Genomic DNA, 22,805 nt, shown 5'->3' with positions numbered 1-22,805 from the left:
AAGGCTTCAGCTGGAAAAACAGAGAGTCACCAGCCAGGTTATCCAGAACTGCTGGAGTGGGTAGGATAACAAACAAGCATTGAAAGCAAAACAAAACACAAACAAGCAAAACACCTCTGGAAAACAAAGCGGGAGGACTTGACAATATCAAGATTTCCAAAGCTACGTTCATTAAGATGGTGTGGTACTGGCACAACAAATGACAAATAGTTCAATAGAATTGTGAAATAGAAAGTCTAGAAACAGACCCGCCCCCACACAGTGCTTAATGTTTCACACTTACGCCTTCATTTGATTTTCATAATAATTCTGTAAAGTGGGTTTTGGACTTTCCATTTTGCAGAGGAAACTGAGGCACGAAGGGAAAAAGCAATGTAACCAAGGTTGCCCAGGTAGTGGAAGGGTGTAAGTAGTAAGGAGCGTCCAGGAAGCCTGCCTCAACTGGCCTCCCAGAAGGCCAAAGAGAGAGTGCTGGCTGCAGAGCTTGGAATAGAGCAGCGTCCCTCCCACTGAGCCTTCGCACAAAGCTTAGCGCACCTGTGTGCCGCGTCCTTCGCTGTGCTGTTTTCTTCCTTCATTCCACTGTGGGACATAACTCCCCCTCACAGCATTAAGGCAGAAAAGGTGTTTTGCTGCTCATCCTGTGCCAGTCCCTATACCAGGGAACAAATGAAGGGCACATCCCTGTCCCCAGTGAGTGCTTCTTAAACCACTGAATTTCTACCCCTGCTTTTGGGTTTTTCCCTAGAAGGTCTTCTCCAGATGCTCCTGCTCATGTGGTTTCTTCTCCCTCTTACTTCCTCTGGCCCTGGGAGTCAGGTCCTTGCAGAGTGGCAGCCAACTAGGTGTGGCTGGATGGCTTTCGAGTTGTGCTCACTACAGGAAGTGTGGCAGAGAGGTTAAGCATTTAGACTGTGGAGATGAACAGCCAGGGTTCCAATCCAGGCTCTGCCATAGGCTAGCACATTGTGCCTCAGTTTCCTGATCTGTAAGATGGAGATGTAGCAGTAGCTCCCCCCTCACGATTGTTGGGAATAGTCTCAATCAAGTGCCTCTTTTTCAAAAGAGATGATAGGGAGGCGTCTTGTAGTTGTCCTAGTTTCTCTTCAACAGGAAGGATGAATGTGGACACATTCCAGCCTTGGGCTTAAACCCAGCTTCCCCACCAACAACCCGCTTTGTCACCAGCAGAGGGGCCAGCTCCCTCCACATGTCCACCACGGAGACTTTCCCGGGCACATTCTTGACCACGAAGGATTCGTCCCTGCCTTTCTCATATAGTGCATGTACATTACTTGTTTTGTTTCCTGTCTGCTTTCCCGCTCTAGAGTGCAAGCCCCCGAAGGCAGGGCTTACTGACTGCTTTGTTCACTGTTGCATTCCCAGTGTTTAATAATGAACTGGTGCCGAAGTGGTGGGTGAGTGGGCTCCAATAGCCCTGCGTGCAGTGCGGTCGGGTGGACCTCACAGTTCAGTGAGTCCTGGCTGCCTCTCACCGTGGCCTCAGCCCACCTGGTCTTACCGTGCCCAGCTGTCAGATCCCTTCCTTGTCACCACTGTGCCACATCCACATCTGCCCACAGGCCCACAGCTGCTCCCCACGGCCTATAGGACTAAGCCCACACTCCTTCCCCGGGCACTCAGAGCCTCTAGACTTTACTGCTGAACACGTCTCCAGCACTACCTTCCACTTGCCCCACCTGCACTTTCCATGCCTGCAAAGCTGGTTTTCTCTCATTTTATGGAATTTTTATGGAGCTTTTCCTTTCCTTCCCCAGTGTCCTTTGCTTGTAGCATCTCTCCCCTGCCCTCCCCCAAGCTGTCCTGCCCTTTTCTCCTTATTTAAGGCTTACCTGGTTTTCAAGATCTAAGCCTCATCTCCTTGGGGTTGGGGTGGGAGTTCTACCACGTGGCACCTGTGGGGAAGGCTCCTCCCTAGACACACGTCACCTACAGCATCCTCTAGTGATGGGCATTGTCATTTGCATGGTACGCACCTGCAGTGGAGCTGGCGTCCCTTTGTTTCCTTCCCATGAATGCGTCCTGCAGGGGCATGCCTGGGGGGTCGGACTTCCGGTCTCTGAAGAATGCCCCAACACCATTGTGCATGGCCCCCAATCCACCCTCTGGCCCTGCCCTCTGCTCGTCATCCCTCCTGGCCATGTTGATTTTCCCACTTTCTTTGGTCTTGGGGTCCCCCTGGGCTCTGACACTCTTTTCTTGCTGCTTGCATTTGGGCCCCCCCGCTAGGTTGACCCATTATTGCATCTGCCCATCGTCATATCCCCTTCTCTATGTGGAGCATGGCTTGGAGCTGCCCCAGGTCCAAGCTCCTCTCAAGGCTATCCAACCCCTGACATCCGGGCGATGGCATTTCAGGACAACTTGGCTGTACAGCCAGATGGGCCACTTGAGGGGAGGGACTCACTTATTCCCCGTGAGGCTTCTGTGCTTTTAATGTGACTCTTACCCAAGGGACGCTCAGCAAGTATCTACAATGGTGGTGGCAGTGGCAGATGTCTCCCAGGAGGCCATAACATGAGGGCTGTTCTCATATTCAACTTTCTAACCACAGTTAACACCAGATTTGAGATAATCGTCGAGAGAATGGCTAGAAGCTGCTCTGGGAGCTGGCCCACCCTTGTAAACATTGCTCCTCCGTGTTCACAAACCCAAGGTCAACTTTATTGGAATCTTGGCACACTGATTAACCAGCCCACACAGCAGCTGCATGGCTGCAGGCTGGTGCTGGCCTCCCTGTTTGGTTAGGGGAGAGGTAAGACACTCCCTGGCCTCCCACCACAGTCACCTTGCGGCTGGGTTGACAACTTTTCCCAGGAAGAGTAAGCTCTGGGTGGTCACCTCCCAAAGGAGCAACAGGAAAGGCCTGTTGAAATGAGCAGGTGGGGCTGAGGTCACGTTCAGAGACGGGGGCTGGGAGAGGAGGCCTGAAGCAGCGGCTGCCTCGGTTCCCTTCTCATTCATGGCCACTGCTGCCTTGTGTGACACCTACAAGGAGAGGAGAAGGGACACAGACAGCATCATTCAGGGGTCTTTGAGGGTCAGATAGTGCCTTCTGCAGCCCTGGGGAGATGGAGGCAGAGCTACCCCACCTCTGCCCCTTGGGCCCTGTCTGCCCAGGTGCAACTCCAGGCTTCATTTTCCAGCTCTCCACCTTCTCTCTCCATCACGTCCCCAGGGCTCGCCCTGACAGTGTGGGTCAGAGACAGGAGGGCCTGAGTGGGGTTGAGGGCTGCCAAGCGAGCACCAGGCTGCAAAGCCCAGTGGCAACTTCTAGGAGCATTTCTGGGGCACCTGAGCGCATGTGGCCCAGGCTTCGGTGTCATTTTCTGCTACAAGCTGCACTCAAGCTCTCTAAGCCTCAATTTTCTCATCTTCAAAATGGTTTGCTCAGCCTAAATCAATGGTGCTCAGAATGAGCTCAGCGGAACCGGTTATGTGATGCGCCAAGCCCTCTCCCGGCCTCCATATGAGGACTCTTCTCTTTTGACCTCATTTTCACACAGCTTCCTAGGAAGAAAGGATTCTGAGGCTTAAAAAAAAAGTTGAAAAAACATTGGCCTTGACGATCCCTTTCATTTCTAAAAAGCTCTATGAAAAGATAAATCTAGCATTTAAGGTCACTGTGAAAAAAATTCTTTAAAAAACTAAACTATTTCTTTTCCCTCTTGTTCCCCTCCCAACACACACACACACACACACACACACACACACACACACACATACACACGGCCACGTGCCTGTTGCCTCGGTTGCATGTTCGACCCCCAGCGGATCTTTCCCAAATAAAAGATAATACTTTCCTTATGAATGTCCTAACACAGACCCAATGGTAATGAGCACCTCTAGCCTAAAACAAAAAGGACCACCACAGCCAGAGAAGGGCCTTTACTGCCTTCCCTTCTGTGGAAGAACACACGATTATCCCCAAATATTAACTGTCCCTTCCTGTTAGAAGGTTTTCGATCTTTGCCCATTCCGCCAGACTTGCAGTGCCTCCTGCAGGGGAAAACAAGCCCTTCCCAGGGACGATGGTCTTGATTGTGAGATTCACTGTAGCCAACGGGATGGGAGAGGCCATGGCACAGGCCATGTGTGTGGGGAAGTGTTTAGAGCCATCACACAACTTCTCTTGCTCTCCCCCCTACCGTGAGAATGGTATATTCCAAACAGGAGCTTCGGCTTTGACCCACATTCTGCAGAGGAGATGTGTGCAGCAGCTCTGTAGCCAATGGCAGTGACTGGCTTCTAACAGGTAATAGGAACAGGAAAGAAGCCTTTGTTGTGGCAAGGCACTGAGGTTTGGGGACATTTTGCTGCTGCAGCAGAAATTACCAGTGCGCCTGCCCTGGGAAGAGGTAGGAGGAATAAAAATAAAGCTATCCCACACCTGCGGAAATCCCAGCTCATGGTTGACCCTGAATGAGCATCTACTCTGTGTTCCTGTCCTGAAGAATCTAGTGATCTAGGAGAAGGGGAGGTGGAGCGGGAGTTGCCCATGGGCAGAAGCCTTAAAGATTGTGATATTAAAGAATCTGAATAGGAAAAAGAGCAGGGAACTCAACTTTCAAATGTATCATATGTCAAAGGAGAAAGACCCGCCCACCCCACACACGTCCACATGCGGCGCCGTACCCTGGAGATGGTTCTATTGAGCTTCCCAGTGAGCCCTGATAAGTCAGCTTCCAAGTTGAATATGTTGGTGAGACCAATCCGCGGAAGTACCTCTTCCAGGCTATACGTTCCAGCAATTGAAAACCTTGGCAAATGCAAATCCAACAGACTGGGGAGAGAATCACAGGGAAATGGCGCTGTGTCATTACATATTCTTTCCTTGCTCTGTCTGTGAGCAGCCTGAACCGTGGGAGAGAGGACTGTTTCCCAGCGTGAGAGGCAATCGGTCCTCCCTCGACACTCTGCAGAACATTCTACTGCCCATTCCCAGAGCTCCCTTCTCTTGGACCTCATGGTTTATCTTGTGGCTGGATTGGAGAAGACTCTTGGCATAGATATATGTCTTCACCATCTTCATGACATTTAACAGAGGGCTTCCTAGGTGCCAATTGTTGGCTAGGTTTTAAGTCTTACTGATTAAATCCACAGAATGATCGTGTAAGGTACATACTGTTAACATTTTCCTACCTCCACACCTCTGAACTATATCCTAAATCCGTCTACCAGCATCTCCCTAATACAAGCCACCATCGTTTCACCTGTCTGAGCCTCAGTTCCCTCATCTGTAAAATGGGATAGTGATGCTCACTCTTGGGATCTGATGAGAGGTCATGTGAGCAAGACGTGGGTGACGAATCAATAGAATGGCTCCCCCTCTACTCACTGACCTGCCTTTACCGTCGGATTGCCACGTTCCCTGGGTTAAGTTCACAAATTTCCTTGGATCCAGAGCAAATCTGTCTTTGTTTCCTTGGGATGATTCTTCTCCTTAATTATCATTTGACAGTTGCCCAGATGCCTGCAAGCTTGACTAGTTAATAACCAAGTTGGAAACTTCTGCCTCTGACGAATTCAGATTAGAGAATCGAATTCAGGTCAGAGAATGTTGCCAGTTTCACTACTGAGCAACGTGAGGGTCTGGATGCCTAACTGAAGCAGGGGGACATCTGGCCTGCTTGACCAATTGTCCACAGGCAGCACTTGGCGGGGGGCAGCCCCCGCCGAGGGGGTGGGGGTGGGGGTTTTAGTGAAGTCTGATGTGTGCAGGGGGGCATCTGAGAGTGAGCCAAATGCACAGTAGGTGTTCAACAAATGTGAATAAATGAGCGGCATGCCAGGAAGCGTGATTCCCTCTGGCAAGCTAACCGTCCCACGTCTGAATGGAGGGAAACCTGGCACAGTCTGAAGTGTTCATGCCGGAAAGCCCATGAAAATGCCTACTATGATATCAGAACCCTCCGGCATCTGAGGGAGCATCTGAGGTTTAGAAGAGTAACTTGGCTTGGTTTTTGCTTTTAGAAGGTCAAAGTGAGGAGAAATCAAACCAAACCCTTCCTGAGGGAAAATCTACTAATCTGAAAGATTCTGTGGTTCTCCCTCCTGTGATGGGGGAAAGGAGCAGGCTTATCCCAAAGGAGCCAGAGACTATGGGGCTGAAATTATCAACTGACTACAGCTGCATGGATTCACAGACAACAGGCATAATCTCTTAAATCCTGGCCTTTCCCCTGGACCTGTATTTCTTATTTGGTACTTTAATCTCTGTCCCAAATACAAAACACCCTTTCTCTATCCCGGGTACCTCAGTGTGGATGGGGCGCTGAGAGAAGTCACCTGTGGGTATGGGGTGGGGCAGGGGTGGCTGGTGCCTACCAGACTGTGGTGGATTAAAGGTGGCCATTAGGAGGTGGTGTTTATGACCCTCCCCCTTTATCTAGGTGGGCTCTGGGATTGGTCTGACCAGTACAGTATGGTACAAGTGCCGTTGTGCTCATTTCTGGGCCCAGGCCTTAAGAGAGAGGTAGCTTTCAATGCCTATCTTTCAGATCACTCTGTCTTGGAGCCCTTAGCTGCCATATACTGACATCAACTATGCTGAGCTGCTGAGCCTGAGCTAGGCTTGAGGAGACACTGCCTGGGAAGAATGATGCCTGCTCAGCCCTAATCTCTTCCAGCCTGCCCAGCTCAGGCGCCAGACACAGGAGCAAAGGAGCCTTCAGTGGCTCCAGCCCCAGTGACCATCTGACCTAAGGCATGAGAACCGCCCAGCTGAGCCCAGTTAACCCACAGAACCAAGGACGGTAGTTGTTTAAGCTATTCAGTTTGGGGTGGCTTGTTATGCAGTAAGAGATAATTAGAACTCAGTATCAGATTTCATCCCAGAGTACCCCATAAAAGAAGATGTACCCTAAGAAGGGGTTAGCTGTCAAGTGGGTCTAGGGAAACCAGGAGAAACTGAAATTGCCAAGACAAAACCAAAAAGCAAGGAAGATGGAAGGGGATAGGTGAGAGATCACATAAAATGAGCACTTCTTGGTATTTAATTTCTTAAAAAATGTTTCAATCAAAAAAGGAGCACCTTTTAAAAATATGCACTGTTCTACAGAAGTCATGATTATTCTTAATAATTGTCCTTGATTTGATTTTTTGGCTATACTTTACTACCATCCGATGGGGACAAAGAGGGAAGCAAGAGGACAGGAGGCTGGGACAGACCCCAGGAAGGCATAATATTAATAACAATTGGTGCCCTGTGAGCACCTCTCATGTTCCATGTACCAGCGTAAATTCTCCATTAAGTATTAACTCAATTAATCCTCTGAGGAACCGAACAAGGTAGGTGTCATGTCCTTATTTCCACAGTTGAGGAAATCTGAGCCCAAAGATGTGAGGAAATTGCCAAGATCACACAGGCAGCAAAGAGCAAGACAGTGAGTGAGCCACACCCAGACTCCGGGCTTTTGCGATTGCAGTTGGTCGGCACCTGCTGGAGCTCTTGAGCAAGGTCACCCGGAGTCTTTCTGCTCTGACACTTACCTGGGCAGGAACAACTGGCCCCATTTTCTCAGGGTCTCTGGCTGCAGAGCGGCCTCCACCTGCCTCATTTTCCCCGGGTCTGGGAGGATTAGGAGCGCCAGGGCGTTTCCGCTGTACTCTATCTGGAGGACGGTGCAAGCCACCTCTTGGTCGTAGAGGAATCTGTGCATTTCCTTTTGGTGCATCATGGAGACCTGGAGAGAGGTCCTCTCGTCCACAAAGAAGCTCTCCTGCTTCTGGGTCTGGTAGCGATGGAAAGGATGCTTCCACTTGGCTTAGGACACAAAACCCGTAAGACCATGAGAACACAACCTGAGCGAGCGACTCTGGGAAGACCTACACAGAGCCACACTGGATGGGTGACTTCCTCTTGGGTGTTGTAGGCATGAGGCAAAGACGTGGGTGGATACAGAACCAGGAGGCTGGAAATTAGGCCTGGCTCAGGCACTAGAGCAAGTCTTCATGGTTTGAGATCTAATGACCTATGATTTTGTTCCATTTCAAAGGAACTTAGCCTTTAAGAGGTCGAAAGTTATTCCCTTTTACTGAACACCTTCCACGTGCAAGGTATTATCTCTTTAAATCATCACAAAAGCTAATAAGAAACAAGTGTTATCTTCCCCATATTAGGGGTGAGCAAACTGAGTCTTTGTGAATTTATTTAAACATCCCAATTTTCAGAGCCGTTAAATGGCTGAGCTGGGATGGGCGACCTGACTCGGACTCCACAGCTCAGGTCCTTTGCAAAACTTCTCAGCCAAGCTGCCTCCAGAACACAAGCTTCAGCAGAGAAGCTCAAGAGCTTCCTCCTTCACGCCCTGCCAACTCCCTGATCTTCAAACTGAAAAGGGAGAAAGATTCAGTTGATGAAATGTAATGCACAACACAAAAGCCCATACGATGTAGTTAGAAATGTATCTGTGGGTCACAGTGTAGTGTCTTCTTTCTTACTTCTCATGATCTGCCCCACAACTACCTATTGAAAGCACTGGTCTTGATGATGGGCAGGTCGGGGGAACTGGGTCATCCTTCCCCCCGTGCTCACACCCAATCCAGTCAGTGACCAAGTATAGCTCATTCTACCTCCAAAGCCACAACGTTATTCAGGGCCACCAGCACAACCACTTTGAGAACCTCCTGTCTCTCCTCTCCCACCCTTCCTCCCCTCCAAACCATCTTCTAAATTGTAGCCAGACTGATCTTCCTGAAACAGATGTGATCATTTTCCTTCATGCTTAAGACTCTTTGGCAATTCTGAGATTCCCTGGATAAAGTGTAGGATGCTCAGCATGGCCCCCGCTTCTCTCTGCACTGCAACCCCGGGCCTCTCTATGGGCATTCCTCCATCGTGTCTGATGTTCCAGCCCCACTAAGGTCGTTTCAGTTCTTTGAAAATATAATGGTATCTCTTTTCCCTGGACCTTTATACATGCTACTGTTTTCAACCTGAATTTGCCTTCTCCTCCCAAGACTCTTCATCTGAGTAGATATAACTCATTCTTCATGTCTCAGCCTAGGTGGCTTTTTTCCCAGAAAGCCTTTCCTCCTCCCCAAGTCTAGGTGGGTGTTTCCTTTCAGAGCTCTGTGACACCTTTTCCTGCCCAAGAAGAGCATCACCGTCCACTGAGCTGCACTGCCTCTTTACATATTCCCAACCCACATGGGACTAGAGCTACACAAGGGTGGAAAAACTCTATTCATAGATCCTCCCAAGAGGCTAGCAAAGAACCTGTTGGCTATGTCTCTGCAATTGGAGCATGTATTTGCGGAGGAGGTGGCAATAGTTCTAAGTCAGCCCTCACCTTTGAAGAAGATGTAATTGGAGAGAACCATGAGCGTGTCCTGGTTGAACTCTTGTAGGCAGTCCACGATCTGCCCATAGGTTTGCTTTCTCACGTACTCATTAATCTGCCTCCCGGTTGTAACAGAATCCGTGAAGTTGGCAGAAAAAGCAAAAGCTCCATACAGCTCCTTGATGCTGTCCAAAAAGTGCTGCTGAGGCTTTAGTTGCTTGTCTAGGAACAGAGAGTTGCCTACTTTTAGTTCGAGTTTGGGGCTGGGCAGGTCCAGGGTGCGGATGAGGCTCTGGAAGCCCCGGTGGATGTCGGCCTCTGGGGTTTCTGTGAGGTTGAAGCCAAGGCCCTCCAGGATCTGAGCTGAGGTGTTAGCTTGGGCCCCAAGAGAGAGCAGGGCCAGAGTGGTAGTGATGCTCACCGGGGAGAAGAAGATATTTCCGGGGGTGTCTGCTGCCAGCTGCTTATACAAACGCAAGGCAAAATTGGTAATGGTGGGTGTGATTTTGTGGTAGGCGGGAGCTGGCTCTGAGAGCTGATGGCTGGTGGGTTGCCGTCCCCCAAGACTCTTATCTTCATGGGCAGCAAGGGGCTGACACTGGACAGAGGCCAGGATACCTGCTCCCAGCAGCCACAGCCAAGCTGGCCCCATTCTCTGAAAATAAGAGGGTGAATATGTCAGCCTTCTTCATAAATAATGCATGGTTCTCCATTGCTTGTACAACAAACCCCACCGTTCACACTGTACCCCATCAGGGTGCCATGAGGGGCACTGCAGAAGACAGGGCGGTGGATGAGTTGTTAGGACTCTGGACACTTTCCTCCAAGACTTCTCTCAGGGCAGCAACCCTTTATCTGCTTTGCATATCGATTGGGCTCCAAGATTTTGTTTTGTAAAGGACTCTGGGCTATAAAACAAAACAACTTCCATAGTCTTCCTTCCTTCCTTCCTTCCTTCCCTCCCTCCCTCCTACCTTCTTTCCTTCCTTCCTTCCTCTCTTTTCTTTCTTCTTTCCAGTTATTCTTTCAATGATTTTTCAATGAAAGTTAATCAGTCATTAACCGTCAAGTGTCTATGTGGTCCAAGGAGTGCACTAGGTCCCTAGTAACCAGTAGGGGAAGGAAGCAAACATAACTCCTGATCTCATGAAGCTTAGGGCCTTGCTGACGCTAGCTTAGGTGATACTCAATAGCTAAATAAGCAAATATATATGGGATTACCAATCAAGAAGAATGCTATGGAGCAAATGTTCCAGACACTCTGCCAACAAGTAACGCTGGGCCTCCCTCGGCCCTAGGCATGGCCATTAGGCAGCTGCTGAGGCCTCTGTCTTTGTTAATGTGGGGGTGTAGGGAGGATATCTGCTGTGGGTTGAATTGTGTCTGCCCAAGACTCGTATGATGAACTCCCAACCCCTAGTACCTCAGAACGTGATTTTGTTTGGAAATAAGGTCATTTCAGATGTAATTGGTTAAGATGAGGTCATTGCAGTAGGCCCCTAATCCAATATGACTGGTCTCCCTATAAGAACGGAAATTTGGACACAGACACACGCATGGGGAGGATACCATGTGAAGACGAAGGCAGAGATCAGGGTGATGCAGCTACAAGCCAAGGAATGCTGAAGATTGCCCGCAAACTGGGAGAGAGGCATGGAACAGACCCTCCCTCACAGCCCTCAGAAGGAACCAACCTTGCCAATACCTTGATCTTGGACTTCCAGCCTCCAGCACTGTGAGACGATAAATTTCTGTTGTTTAAGCCGCCCAACACATGGTACTTTGTTAAGACAGCCCTTGCAAACTAATGCGATATCTATTGTGCTCTATTTTAAGTTAGAAAATGTGCCAGAAGAGCCTTTAGTCCACTTCTAGGGGGCCGAAGTGGTGCAGGGTCAAGGAGACTCCTTGCTTCACGGCAGAAAGCACAGCCCAGCTGGAAGCGTCACTGTAGGGCAAACGGTGTCATTCCTGCTTGCCCATCCTCTGTCCCTCCTTTCCCTCTTGCCACGCCCCATACGCACATCCCGTCCTCCCAGAGGACTCACCGCTACATTGCCCCCTGGTCCCTCCCAGACCTTGATGTCCTTGGTGAGGGGAGTGTCTTCCTCCTGTTCCCTTCAGAGCCCACCCTTCCCATGTCCGGAGCAGAGTGACCGTGCACTGCTGGCCACCCCATCCTGTTGTTAGTTTTCCTAATGACATCTGTGTCTTAACAGGCTCCTTTAATACTTTTCGTCCAAACCAGTGACTTCTGGATCAATTACAAGTGCTCTGACCAGGCAGGAGAGATCATATTTTTGCAGGCGGTTTATAGCCCTTGGTGTCCTAAACACCCTGCGAAACCCAAAGGCCAGCTGAAGCGAGGGACAAATGCAGCCTCGTTTATCTGTCGTGTTGAAATGTGTTTGCTGGTCAAAGTCCTGTGGGCATGTCCCCAAGGCCACGTCCTCCCTCCTCCAGCACAGCTCAGTGTGGGCTCATTTAATGACAGTTTCCTTACACTTAGGATATGTTTTTTGCTGGAAAATTTGGAAGATGAAAAACAATTTAAAAATTGGCCTGCCCCTGAATAAAATAAGAAAGCAACTGTGATGAAACTATTTCTAGTGTATTCTTTTTGTCCTATTGAATTCAGCACCGTTTTCCATCGAACTGTACCCCAAGGACTCTCAGATTGCAGAAGGATCTGTTTCCCACAGAGGACTGAATTGGAAGTCAGGGGCCCAGGTTTGAATCAAGGCTCTGCAGTAACTCACTGTGTGACACTGTGCAAAGGAACCTCTCTGATGTTGTAACGCACAATCGGTAATGCCTACCTCCTGGGGGGGATGTGTAAGGATTATACGACATACGAGGTATAAAGGCACCAGTTTTCTTCCTCTTCTACCACAGTTGTGTGTAATGATATCCAATTTCCTTATTAATTCTTTTTTCAGGAAAGATCCCAGGGGAAAATTAAGAACTCTATGCATTAATTGTAATTGCTCACTTAATAAGAGTTTATTAAGTGATGGGGATATTAGATCTATTGTATCACTGGCTCCCAAAAAAGTGAGGGAGGGGTGGTGGTGGGGGGGGTGTAATTCGGGTCATCTCAGCAACTGGAGGAGGGGTGAGACCGGAGGTCAGTGGGGGCGAGTCAGACAGCCCAAAGCTCTTGACATGCCCTGAGCAGTCACCTGCAATGAAGAGTGGACCCACCCAAATGCCAGTAGTGCCTTTGTTGAGAAACACTAGCTCTATCTTACTTAGTTTAATCCTTATGAGAGCCTTAAGCCTTAGGGTTACCTTATCATCCCTGCTGCACACGTGGGACAGCTGACTCAGCGTCAGGACAACACCTGCGAGAGGCAGGAGTCAGGTTCAGGTCCCAGAGCAGGGCTCCTGAGCACAACCCTTTCCGCATAGCTGAGTTTCTGGTAAATTTGCTACAGCAACATTATCATGTTGCTTTGGGTTGTATTGTTCTGTTTTGTTTTTTTTTTGTCTAACTGCCAGGAATACTTGGGTTTCCCCCTCTCAAAACTCCTGAAGGCCACATTTTCCATAAAAAGTGATTGAAAACCTGAGGTTCCTCCTTCAGGATTCAGAGGCAGTACGTGGTTGCATTTTTTTCTTCAGGGGACTTACTTCTGTCATCCTTGCCACCAGCCCAGCCAGAGAGGGGGAAAGAGAGGGGGGAGGGCTGGAGGGAGGGAGAGCCGCTGCCCCTTACCTCCATCTGGGCATGCACAGTACTCACGGAGCAGAGTCACCGAGCGGGGCCCTGGGTCTTCAGCACTGCGTCCGTCCTACCCGCAGGGAAATGGTGTTTGGAGGTCACAGCAACCTGGTCAATGTTTGTCAGGGCAATTCCTGGAACTGGTGAGAAGACAATTCGTAGTGAACAGAAAGGGATCTTTTTCTCAAAGCATGTGCCCCGGCTGGCCGCCTGTCCTGCAAACAGAGGAGCGCGTTGTGATTCGGGACCCAGCTGGGTTTGGGGACGTTCTGACGACGGTGATGGTGGCGGGGTGGTGGCAAGGTCGCTGCTGCTGATCGTGTGTGGAGCTTTGTGCCATCCCAGCTGTGTTCTTTGCTGATCACCCTCATGATAAGAATGCGAGAGGGGCACAGTCGTCCCTACCTCGCAGGCGGGAAACTGAGGCCCTGCAAGCTTCAGTAACTTGCTTACTGTGCGGAGGGCAGGACCCCACTCAGAAGATGGATCTGACACCGCAGCCTGAGCCTTCTCCACCACCCTGAGCAGTTCCAGCATTTTGTTGCCACTTCAAATAAGTATTTGTATACAGAAAAAAAAAATAGATTGGAAGGAAATACTGCAAGTAGAACAAAATTTTCTGCCTGCCACTTTGAAAACCCTAGAAAGTGAAATCATTGACTCATGTTCTCTGCTGTCACCAAAGTATCTAGAGTGAAGCCGGGAATGAAAACAAATATTTGTTTAGGAGAGAATCTTGATGATGGACTTGAGGTGACTTTTATGTTCTTCTTTGTAGATTTTTGTTTTCTCCGAGTTTCTTACAAAGAAACTTATCTTATTTATAATGAAAAAACAGTAAAGTTAATTGCTAAAAAGTAGAACTATTTAATCATACAAGCAAAGCTTCATCATGAAACAAAGGCTCGTTCAGGTTGACACAGTGGTTGCCACCAACAGAGACTTTGTAAACATAAAGTCTCCTGGGGACTGAGCCAGATTCTCCTATGGGGTGGGGCTGGAGGTGCCTGCCAGTCTGTATTTGTCACTTCTGCTTCGAGTGGAACCTTCCTATAATGCTGTCATGATCATTCTTGATATTCTGTGACCAATGATTTTGCATCTTGAAATCTTGGGCCAAACTCACGGGCACAGACGATCACATTCACGCCATCTCACAAACCCTCCAACCGCAAGCCCCCAGCTCTGTGTTTCACTTCCTGCCCAAGGCGGATGTCCCCACCTAACTACTTCCCACCACGGCAGTGCTGAGGCTCCGCCCAGCCTTCCCCTTTGCTCCTCCCACTCCTAGGGCTCCCCCTTGTGGCCCTGTGTGGTGGGACGTGCCCCTCCTCTTGGGTCCTCCAAGCAATAAGCTCTTCCTTCAAGTGCAGGTGTCTCTGTGTCTGTCATCTTGCCACACCTGACTAAAATGAATTTCAAAACAAAATGCAAAGCGCATCTTATCTCAAAAAACAGAGCCCTGAGCTCACCAAGCTGACAGACCATGTGCGATGGCCGTTCTCGTACCTGCTTGTTAACACAAGCCGGAATGGGCACCAGGAGACACCTGAGGCTTGCTGCCCTTGCAGGGTGCCACCTGGGAGCAAGGTGGGGGTGCTGACAAGCCCTCACCCACCCCAAACTATTGGGGCTCCCGATACTTCCTAGAAGAGCTAGCTGGGAACAACCAAAGTGCCGGTAGTCAGCTCTTCACGCCTGCCATCTCCTCCTGCCGCTGCGGGATGTCCTGTCTGCTCTTGGGAACCTGCCCGCGCCTGGAGCAGGTCCGGCCACTGTGCTCCCGGGCGAAGAGCAGGGTTGGTTTCTCCACTGCGGCCTTTACGGCGTGGCTGAGGGCAGAGCAGTGGGTATAAAACGGAGCTCAGAACAGGCAGCGTCATGGGAAAGTCAGCAGCAGCCCCAGTAACCGGGCTTTTGTTCTCATTCTGCCCGGGGGCCTGGGTTGGTTGTTTTTGCTCCTTTTGTCTCAGCTCTGCCATTTGAAAAGTGGGAGTGTGGGGGTGGGGGGGCTGGGCTCCTTCAAGGCCTTTGCCAGTGTGAGGTGGGGGCGTCATGGGAAAGTCAGCAGCAGCCCCAGTAACCGGGCTTTTGTTCTCATTCTGCCCGGGGGCCTGGGTTGGTTGTTTTTGCTCCTTTTGTCTCAGCTCTGCCATTTGAAAAGTGGGAGTGTGGGGGTAGGGGGGCTGGGCTCCTTCAAGGCCTTTGCCAGTGTGAGGTGGGGGCGGGAGGGGGTGGTGCAGGGGTCTTTGGATCTGATGGAGGCTCAGGCTGCCCTGGAGGCTGCAGGGGACATTCTGCGTAACCAGGCTGCGGAGGAAGGAGCAGGCGCCGCCCATCTGGCAGCGAGGAGGGAGCAAGGTGGGGACGGCGCGAAGGCCACGCGCTGCTTTTCCTTGGTGCTGCTGTGGCCTGTTCCGCCTCCCGCTCTCAGCACTCAGAGTAAGGGAGCCAGACGGTTGTCACTACAGCCAGCAGGGAGGAGGCTGAGCACCCAGGGGGCTGCGTGTGTGCGTGCATGTGTGTGCGCGTGTGCGCATGTGTGTGTGTACACACACGCATGACAACGTCAGAGTCAGGAAGGCAGCCAGCCCTGCTGAGATGGGAAATCGTGCCACGGCACCCAGGGAGACCATGGTAGCCCATGCATTAGTTGTCCATTGGTTTTCTGGCGCTCCCCACCAAACTCGGACCTCCCTCTTTGGCCAAGAACACCCCACACCGTCTGACCTCTCTGTGCCTGTGTCCTTGTTCCCACCTTTTTTCTTCCATCTGTGACACACGATGCTCCAGCCACAAGGGCCCCTCTTCTGTCCCTCCAGCACACCTGCTCGTGTCTGACTCATGACCTCCACAGCCATGGAAGCCTCCCTTTCCCTCCTCCTCTCTCAACCGTCCCATTCGGGGCTCCTCTGGCACTTATCCCAATCTGTTACAACCATGTGGGTTTGAAGGGTTGGTTTTATTGTTGTTGTTGGGTGGTCTGTGTCCCCAGTTAGCCCCAACAGGCCAGGGATCATGTCCATTTAATTCACCCCCAGCATGTATTAGGTGCTCAGTAAGTTTTTGTTGAACAAATTCATGCAGCTGCTGAAATGTCACGGGGTGACAGCCCAGCCACTTTGACTTTGCCAATAAATCATTTTTCAGACTAAGACCCTGCAGGTATGTGGGAGCCCTGTTGCTAGCTGAATTCACATTGTAGTTTTATTGAATTTAGTACTGTAATTCTGCAAGAAAGGTGCCTGACCTATGTGTTAACAGTCCCAGGAGTTTCAAGGAATGGCAACACGCCAGCCCAGCAATATTCCATGAAGCCAGAGACCTGGGAGAATCTGAGGAAAGGGCACCGACTGGGGTTAATGGGCCTTGGCTCGTGACTGGGGTCTCTGCTGACGGTTCCGTGTTGAGACTTGCAGCTCTGCTGGAGTCAGGCAGACCCTCAGTATAAGAGGAGGCATGTGGTGTGCTGTTTCCTGTGTGTTATCAATGTGCAGTCAGTCAACAGGCCATTTGCCTCCTAGGACTTAGTGGGGTCTTCAACTTTCCCTAGGAAGAGAATACTCTCTGTGGCTTCATTCATAATCACCATCAGGAAGGCCCTGTCAAAGAAGACAGTGGGGTGAGAGGGGCCATCCTTCGACCGGACTACGAGCTTGGTGGCAGTAGCTGCTACGGCCTCAGTACCCTCCTCGCTGACATCCAGCACAGCCTTGTGGGTGGCCTGCCAAGGAAAAAACAAACATCAGTGGCCCCCATGGAGACACCTCTACTTAACCGAGCTTTGGTGTTTTTGCCTGGGCATGGGGACGCCTACCTTGAGAGGCTTCAAGGTTATGTATGCCACATGTCTGGCATTATCTTTGCTCAATAAATTGCAACTGGTATTGGCTACTGGTCCATTGACCTCTACGCATGGAGTTGAATGGTTACAAATACAGACCGGAAAGATCTAGGTTTGAGGCTCAGTTCTGTCACTTATTGTTACAGAAATTATTTAGAAGCTGAGTGCTTCGGTTTCCGAATCTATAAAAGGTGCTAATAATTGCATGTGTGCCACAAGGTTGTTGGGTAAATTAAAGGAGATCATACAAAGCAAATGCTCATGTACCTGCTAGCAACAGCAATTGCTACAGTTCTTGCATGGCACATGTGGCTTTGGTATTGCTAAAGGTCGGATCCCTTCTTTGTCTTCTAGAGAAGAGATTCTTAACCTGGGGTTCCCTCACTCCTAAGCTCCAGGGAGGCTGTGAGAGTCCTGCGATTATAGGCATGGTTCTTCATAGGTGCACAGAAGCATTTTCCTTGAGAAAAGGTCTGTTGCGCTCATCATATTCCAGTGGGACCTCTCTGCATTCCGTGAAAACCAATGACAGGATCCCCTTCTGTGGTCCCGGGACCACTTCTGACCATTATAATCCATTGTAAAACAAAACTTTAGGTCAGGGATCAGAAACCCATATGTAGGCAGGGGTTGGGCAGGTAACCCCAGTGAGCTGAGGGCCCTCCTATGAGAGCATGGTGCCCTGGTAACCTGGAGGGTACAGTCTGGGCGTTCAGGCTCAGCCCCAGCTATCGCTGCTGTGGAGGGGTTTGGGTTCACTGTTGCCCATGTGGGGATTTATTTCAAGAGGATCAGAAATCTAGACTTTTAGATCCAATATACTAAGTTTGAAAAGTCATCTCTCTCTCTCTCTCTCTCTCTCTCTCTCTCTCTCTCTTTGTAGGATGGCCGTGAAGCCACAGGCCTGGAAGCCACAATACTCAGCCCTCTGGCCACAGAGAAATCATTTCACCTCTCAGGACTGGTTCCTTATCAGAGAAACGAGAGGGCTCCATTCACCAATCTCTGTAGACACTTCCAGCTCAGACTTTCTCGCAAATATTCTCCTCAATCGACTCACTTTAGAAACCTGCAGGGAGTCTCTCTTTGCAATTCCAGAAAAATCAGCACTTTTGTCAAAGGCATTGCGGATGCCCATCTTCGGGAGGATGGTTTCTAGATCATAGGTGGCAGAAATGGAAAATTTGGGGATGAACACCTCTATCCACCTGTGGAGGAGGGAAAAGGAAGAGGTAAGGTCACAAGCCCATGGTGTCTCCATCTCTGCTTCTAGGTGGCATGTTAGGAGACCTGGTTCTTCCCCAGGTATTTGTTGGTTGCTGCTAAAAAAATCAAGACCTCCTTGCCAAACAACCCAGGTTGCCCTGGCAGTAGGCCTCCCAGCTCGGCAAGTCCAGCACCGAATATATGCAAGAAGGCAGCAGGCCCCCCGATGAAGTAGTGTGCAGAGGTCAGAAGGCGGCCCAGAGAAGGAGAAACCAATGGGAAACATCAAACAGTGATGGTGCTGCCCTGCCCACCATGCCTCTCCACCAGCCCTTCCTGACACCAACCCTGCTCACCCCCACGCAGCAGAGTCCAGTAGAACTTTCTGTGATGTTGGGAAGATTCTGTATTTGTGCTTTCCAATATGGTAGCAGCTGGCCACATGTGGCTCTTGAGCAACATGAAATGTGGCAGGTGCAAACAAGGAGCTAAATTTTTAATGTTACCAAATTCTAGTTAATTTAAATGGAAATAACCACATGTGGCTAGTGGCTCCTATCATTGGACAGCTCAATCCTAGAGTTTGGCACAATGTTTTCTTCCTTTGCTATGGTTTCCCTGAAACGAGAGTGAAGAGCTGGCATTTGTTGAACACTTACTACATGCCAGACATTGTCCCAGGCACATTCAGTAATGTTCCCCTGTAGTACAGATGGTAAAGCTTAGTTTTAGTGCTTTGGCTGAGGTCGTGTATTTAGTGACTCACGGAAAGGAAAGCAGGAAGATGTTAGATGGACACTTTTTGGCCCTCATCTGACTGGTGTCTTGTGACACCTGACACCGTGGACAGCTCTCTCCTCCCTGACACTGTCCCCTGTGCTTGCCTTGGTGTCTCCATCCCCCTCTGTTCCATCTGCTGCTCTGTGCCCTGTCCCTCCCTCCCCAGCCTTCCTGCCACCTCCTCATCCTCTACCCCGTCCTCGTGCAGTCTGAGAAGAGAAGAAACCTATGAAATATCCTGCAGCATCTCTTGATCCTCCACTCTGCACCTTTGCTGGTGCTACTTCCTCTCCCCCAACCACCCTTCCCAAGCCTCTGTGTGTTCATGTCCTACTCATACTAGTGGCTAAACACCACCACCTCCATAAAGCTGTCCCCAAGTCCTGGCTGAAAGTGATCTGTCTCTTCCCAGAAACTACTCTGCACTTTGCCCCCCAACAACCTCCGGGGGCACTGACCATGGTCTTTCTTGAATGACACTCATCCTCCATCCTGTCCTTTCTCTCCTCCTAGACTGAGCACCCGGAAATGTTGCTGATGATGCCAAGAAAATATTGCTAAGAGACTGAACACCCAACTTTGAAATTCCTTTTATTTTTACAGTTAATCCTCTTTATGGTCTCCATATTCTTTCGATACTCTCCATGATAATTACAGAACCAATAATAATGTTACTATTAGCTAACACTTACTGAGCACTTACTGTCTTCCAGTGCACTTTGTAAATTGTGACTTATTTTATCTTTTCAACAACCTATGGATTTGGTCATTTTACCATCCTCATTTTATAGGTGAGCATCAATGCTTTTTTAATTTGTTTGCTTTTACGGGATCATTCCATGAAATTCAATATCAGACTGGCTTCTAGAGCAAGCTCTGGTTGCACATAATAGCTACCATGACAATATAGCTCTGCAGTGATGTAATAGCTACATGACCTTGGGCTAGCCTCTTGGAGCCTCTACTTCCTTATCTGTGAAATGGGTAGTGATAAGACTTCTCATCCATCAGGTGATAGTGAAGTTCAAGTAAAAACACGTATACATAACACCAGGTTCACTATCCTGCATGCAGTTGGTGCTCAATTTGCAGGAGTGATTATTTGGCAGCTGTTAGCATAGTCTTTCCCCCCATCCTTGGATGTACAACTTCCCCTGCCTAAGGTCTCAACAAATTAACACAGATGCCCACCTCTTCTGCAGTGAGTGGCTCCACTTTCTCAGCGTCCTGGCTGACAAGGCCTGTTCCAGCTGCTTCATCTTGCCCTTGCCAGGGAGGATAAAGAAGGCCATGGCATCTCCCTTGTAGGTCATCTGCAGCACAAAGCAGTTCAGCTCTGGATCCACCCCAAAAGCCAACTGCTCCACCTGGTGCATCATGGGGATGTGCACAGTGGTTCCCTTGCCCACCAGGAATGGGAAGCTTTTCTTTGTCTCTGCAGGGTTAAAGGGCTTCTCCCACTTGGCTAGCACAAAGAGAGGAGAGGTCTTTATGTCACAGTGCAATTGGTGAGGCAAAGATAGCACAATTGAATGGCAAGTGACTGCTAATGGGTACGGGGCTTCTTTTTGAGGTGATGCACATGCTTTGTAATTACATAGAAGGAGTAGTTGCACAATTTTGTGAATATACTAAAGACAAAAACTATGGAACTGTATACTTTAAGATGGTGAATTTTATGGTATGTGAGTTATATTTCAGTTAAATAGAATTAGGTTAAATAGAACAGCACATACAAGTGAAGGTAACTTAGTAAGAGCTTCAAAGCATATTGGATTTTTTCCTCCTCTTCCTTCTTTGCAGGATGGATGGATAAATGGGAGGATAGCTTCATGAATAGGTGGATGGATGGTGGATGGGTGGATGGATAGTGGATGGGTGGATGGATGGTGGATGGGTGGATGGATGGTGGATATGTGGATGGAGGGTGGATGGGAGGATGGAGGGTGAATGGGTGGATGGAGGGTGAATGGGTGGATGGAATGTGGACGGGTGGATGGAGGGTGGATGGAAGGTAGATGGGTGGATGGTAGGTGGATGTGTGGATGGAGGGTGGATGTGTGAATAGAAGGTAGATGGGTGAATGGAGGGTGGATGGGTGGATGGACGGTGAATGGGTGGATGGAAGGTGGACGAGTGGATGGAAGGTGGACGGGTGGATGGATGGTGGATGGAAGGTAGATGGGTGGATGGAGGGTGGATGGGTGGATGGAGGGTGGATTGGCGGATGGAGGGTGGATGGGTAGAGGGAGGGTGGATGGGTGGATGTGTGGATGGAGGGTGGATGGGTGCATGGATGTATGAACTGGTGAATGGTTAAATGGGTGGACAGATAGATGGACGAGGGCATAACGGAAGGGCAGTGGGGGAGGAGGGAGGGATGATATAGCAGCATCCATGATAACTCTGCCTGGAGAGGCTGGGCTTTTCCACCTCAAGCACAGCCCTCTGAAGTTGGCTTTATCATCCACCCATGCACTCATCACAGACACCGGTACAAATCAGGCACTTGATACAGGCCAGATATTTTAAGCAATGTGCTAAAGATTATGGTGCAAATAAGAGGCAAAGATGAAATTCAAACCAGACTTCCAAGCTGATGTGCATTCTACAACAACATGGTGCAAACTGTAAAGCTCTAGACAGCTGTATGGGGGATGTGAATGACATTTACACTGGCCTGTCAACATTTCCACCCCTGTGAAAGTGTTCTCATCCTTGGATTTGCTGTTTAAACTGAGCTGTCTGCCAGAGAGCTCTGTGTCCCTCCTCTAAAACCTTCAGGGAACAGTGGGGCAAGAGATGAGATCCTTTGTCCCAAGTTAGTTTCCAGAAGACTTTTCCTGTGGGCTACCCACTGAGTCCAATGTCAGCTTCTCAAGACATCTAATCAATCTGTCCAAAGACAGAACTGAATGAATCCCCACTGTAACGAATAAACTCGAGGTGGCCAAGGTCCTGCAGACAGCCAGTTGCAAAGCTAATTAGAACTCAGGCCCTCCCACTGCTTCACCCTGCTGTCTAGGGTTTGTCTACCTTGCATATTTGACTAAGAAAACAAAACAAAACAAAACAAAATCAACCTCTCAAATCCGTACCTTTAAAGAAAATGTGGTTGACCAGCACCATGGCTGTCAGAGGGTCAAGGCTTTGGATTAAGTCCACGACCTTCCCTCTGGTCTCCTTCTCCACATAGCTGTTGATCCTTGCCCGGGCAATGGCGGTGTTGGAGAAATCTGTAGAAAAGACTTTCGCCTCGTATAGCCTTTTGATGTTGTCCAGGAAACGTGCCTGCAGCTGCAGCTCCCTCTTGATGAAGAGGACACTACCCATCTGCAACCTCAGGTCTTTGCCGGGGACAGTGAATGAGTGGACCAGGTTTTGGAAGCCGCGGTGGATGGCGGACTCTGGCATGCATGTGAGGTTGAAGCCCAGGCCCTGGAGGATCTGGGTCTTGGTGGCTGAACGGGCCCCAAGGGAGAGCATGGCCAGGGAAGTGGAGACACTCATGGGGGAGAAGAAGATGTTCCGACTCGGGGCCTCCAAAACCAGCCTCCGGTACAGATGGAAGGCAAAGTCAGTGTTGTGGGAAGACACCGGGGAGGTGGGGGTGCTCTTTATGGAGGAAGGGTAGGCGGATCCTCCTCTGGGGATATTGGCTGGGGGAGCACAGTAGATTGGAGCACACAGGCCAACAATGAAGAGAACCCCATACAAGGAAGATGCCATTTTGGGACAAAGTAAGTCTGCAAGAGAAGTAAGAATGTTGAGGGCAGTAAGCTGAGGGTGCAGTCCCTGAAGCAGAGACCTAAACACCCCAGGCCATCGGCAACACAGTACGGACCAACAGGATGGCCTCTCTGGAGAGGCTTTGCCTGGGGTTGGGGGCGGCTCTCAGGGGCACCTCCTGACACCTGGCTATGCCTCCCAGAGAATCCACCTCCCC

The 22,805-nt window shown here is 49.8% G+C and overlaps 2 protein-coding genes across 4 annotated transcripts; both read right to left on the bottom strand.

Annotated features, from left to right (window-relative positions):
* Positions 1 to 2,668: 2,668 nt before the first annotated feature.
* SERPINA11 (serpin peptidase inhibitor, clade A (alpha-1 antiproteinase, antitrypsin), member 11) lies at positions 2,669 to 13,278 on the bottom strand. 3 transcript variants are annotated; one of them, XM_012655202.1, is made up of 5 exons: positions 13,024 to 13,278; positions 9,315 to 9,960; positions 7,513 to 7,786; positions 4,657 to 4,804; positions 2,669 to 3,009 (listed from the first exon to the last, which is right to left on the bottom strand). In XM_012655202.1, the coding sequence occupies exons 1-5, from the start codon at positions 13,027 to 13,029 to the stop codon at positions 2,806 to 2,808; spliced, it is 1,278 nt and encodes a 425-aa protein (XP_012510656.1). In that variant the 5' UTR covers positions 13,030 to 13,278; the 3' UTR covers positions 2,669 to 2,805. The 3 variants fall into 3 exon arrangements, with proteins under 3 accessions (XP_012510656.1, XP_012510659.1, XP_012510658.1); XM_012655205.1 differs by lacking the exon at positions 13,024 to 13,278 and adding an exon at positions 11,011 to 11,109; XM_012655204.1 differs by lacking the exon at positions 13,024 to 13,278 and adding an exon at positions 11,000 to 11,022.
* Positions 13,279 to 16,549: 3,271 nt separating this feature from the next.
* On the bottom strand, positions 16,550 to 22,588 carry SERPINA9 (serpin peptidase inhibitor, clade A (alpha-1 antiproteinase, antitrypsin), member 9). Its single transcript, XM_012655209.1, has 4 exons — positions 21,958 to 22,588; positions 20,051 to 20,324; positions 17,934 to 18,081; positions 16,550 to 16,753 (listed from the first exon to the last, which is right to left on the bottom strand). The coding sequence occupies exons 1-4, from the start codon at positions 22,586 to 22,588 to the stop codon at positions 16,550 to 16,552; spliced, it is 1,257 nt and encodes a 418-aa protein (XP_012510663.1).
* Between the last annotated feature and the right edge of the window lie 217 nt (positions 22,589 to 22,805).

This window comes from Propithecus coquereli, unplaced genomic scaffold (assembly GCF_000956105.1).
Source record: "Propithecus coquereli isolate 6110/MARCELLA unplaced genomic scaffold, Pcoq_1.0 Scaffold468, whole genome shotgun sequence".
Lineage (NCBI taxonomy): Eukaryota > Metazoa > Chordata > Mammalia > Primates > Indriidae > Propithecus > Propithecus coquereli.
The sequence above is the reverse complement of the archived record's forward strand: the minus strand, read 5'-3'. Positions and strand labels throughout refer to the sequence as shown.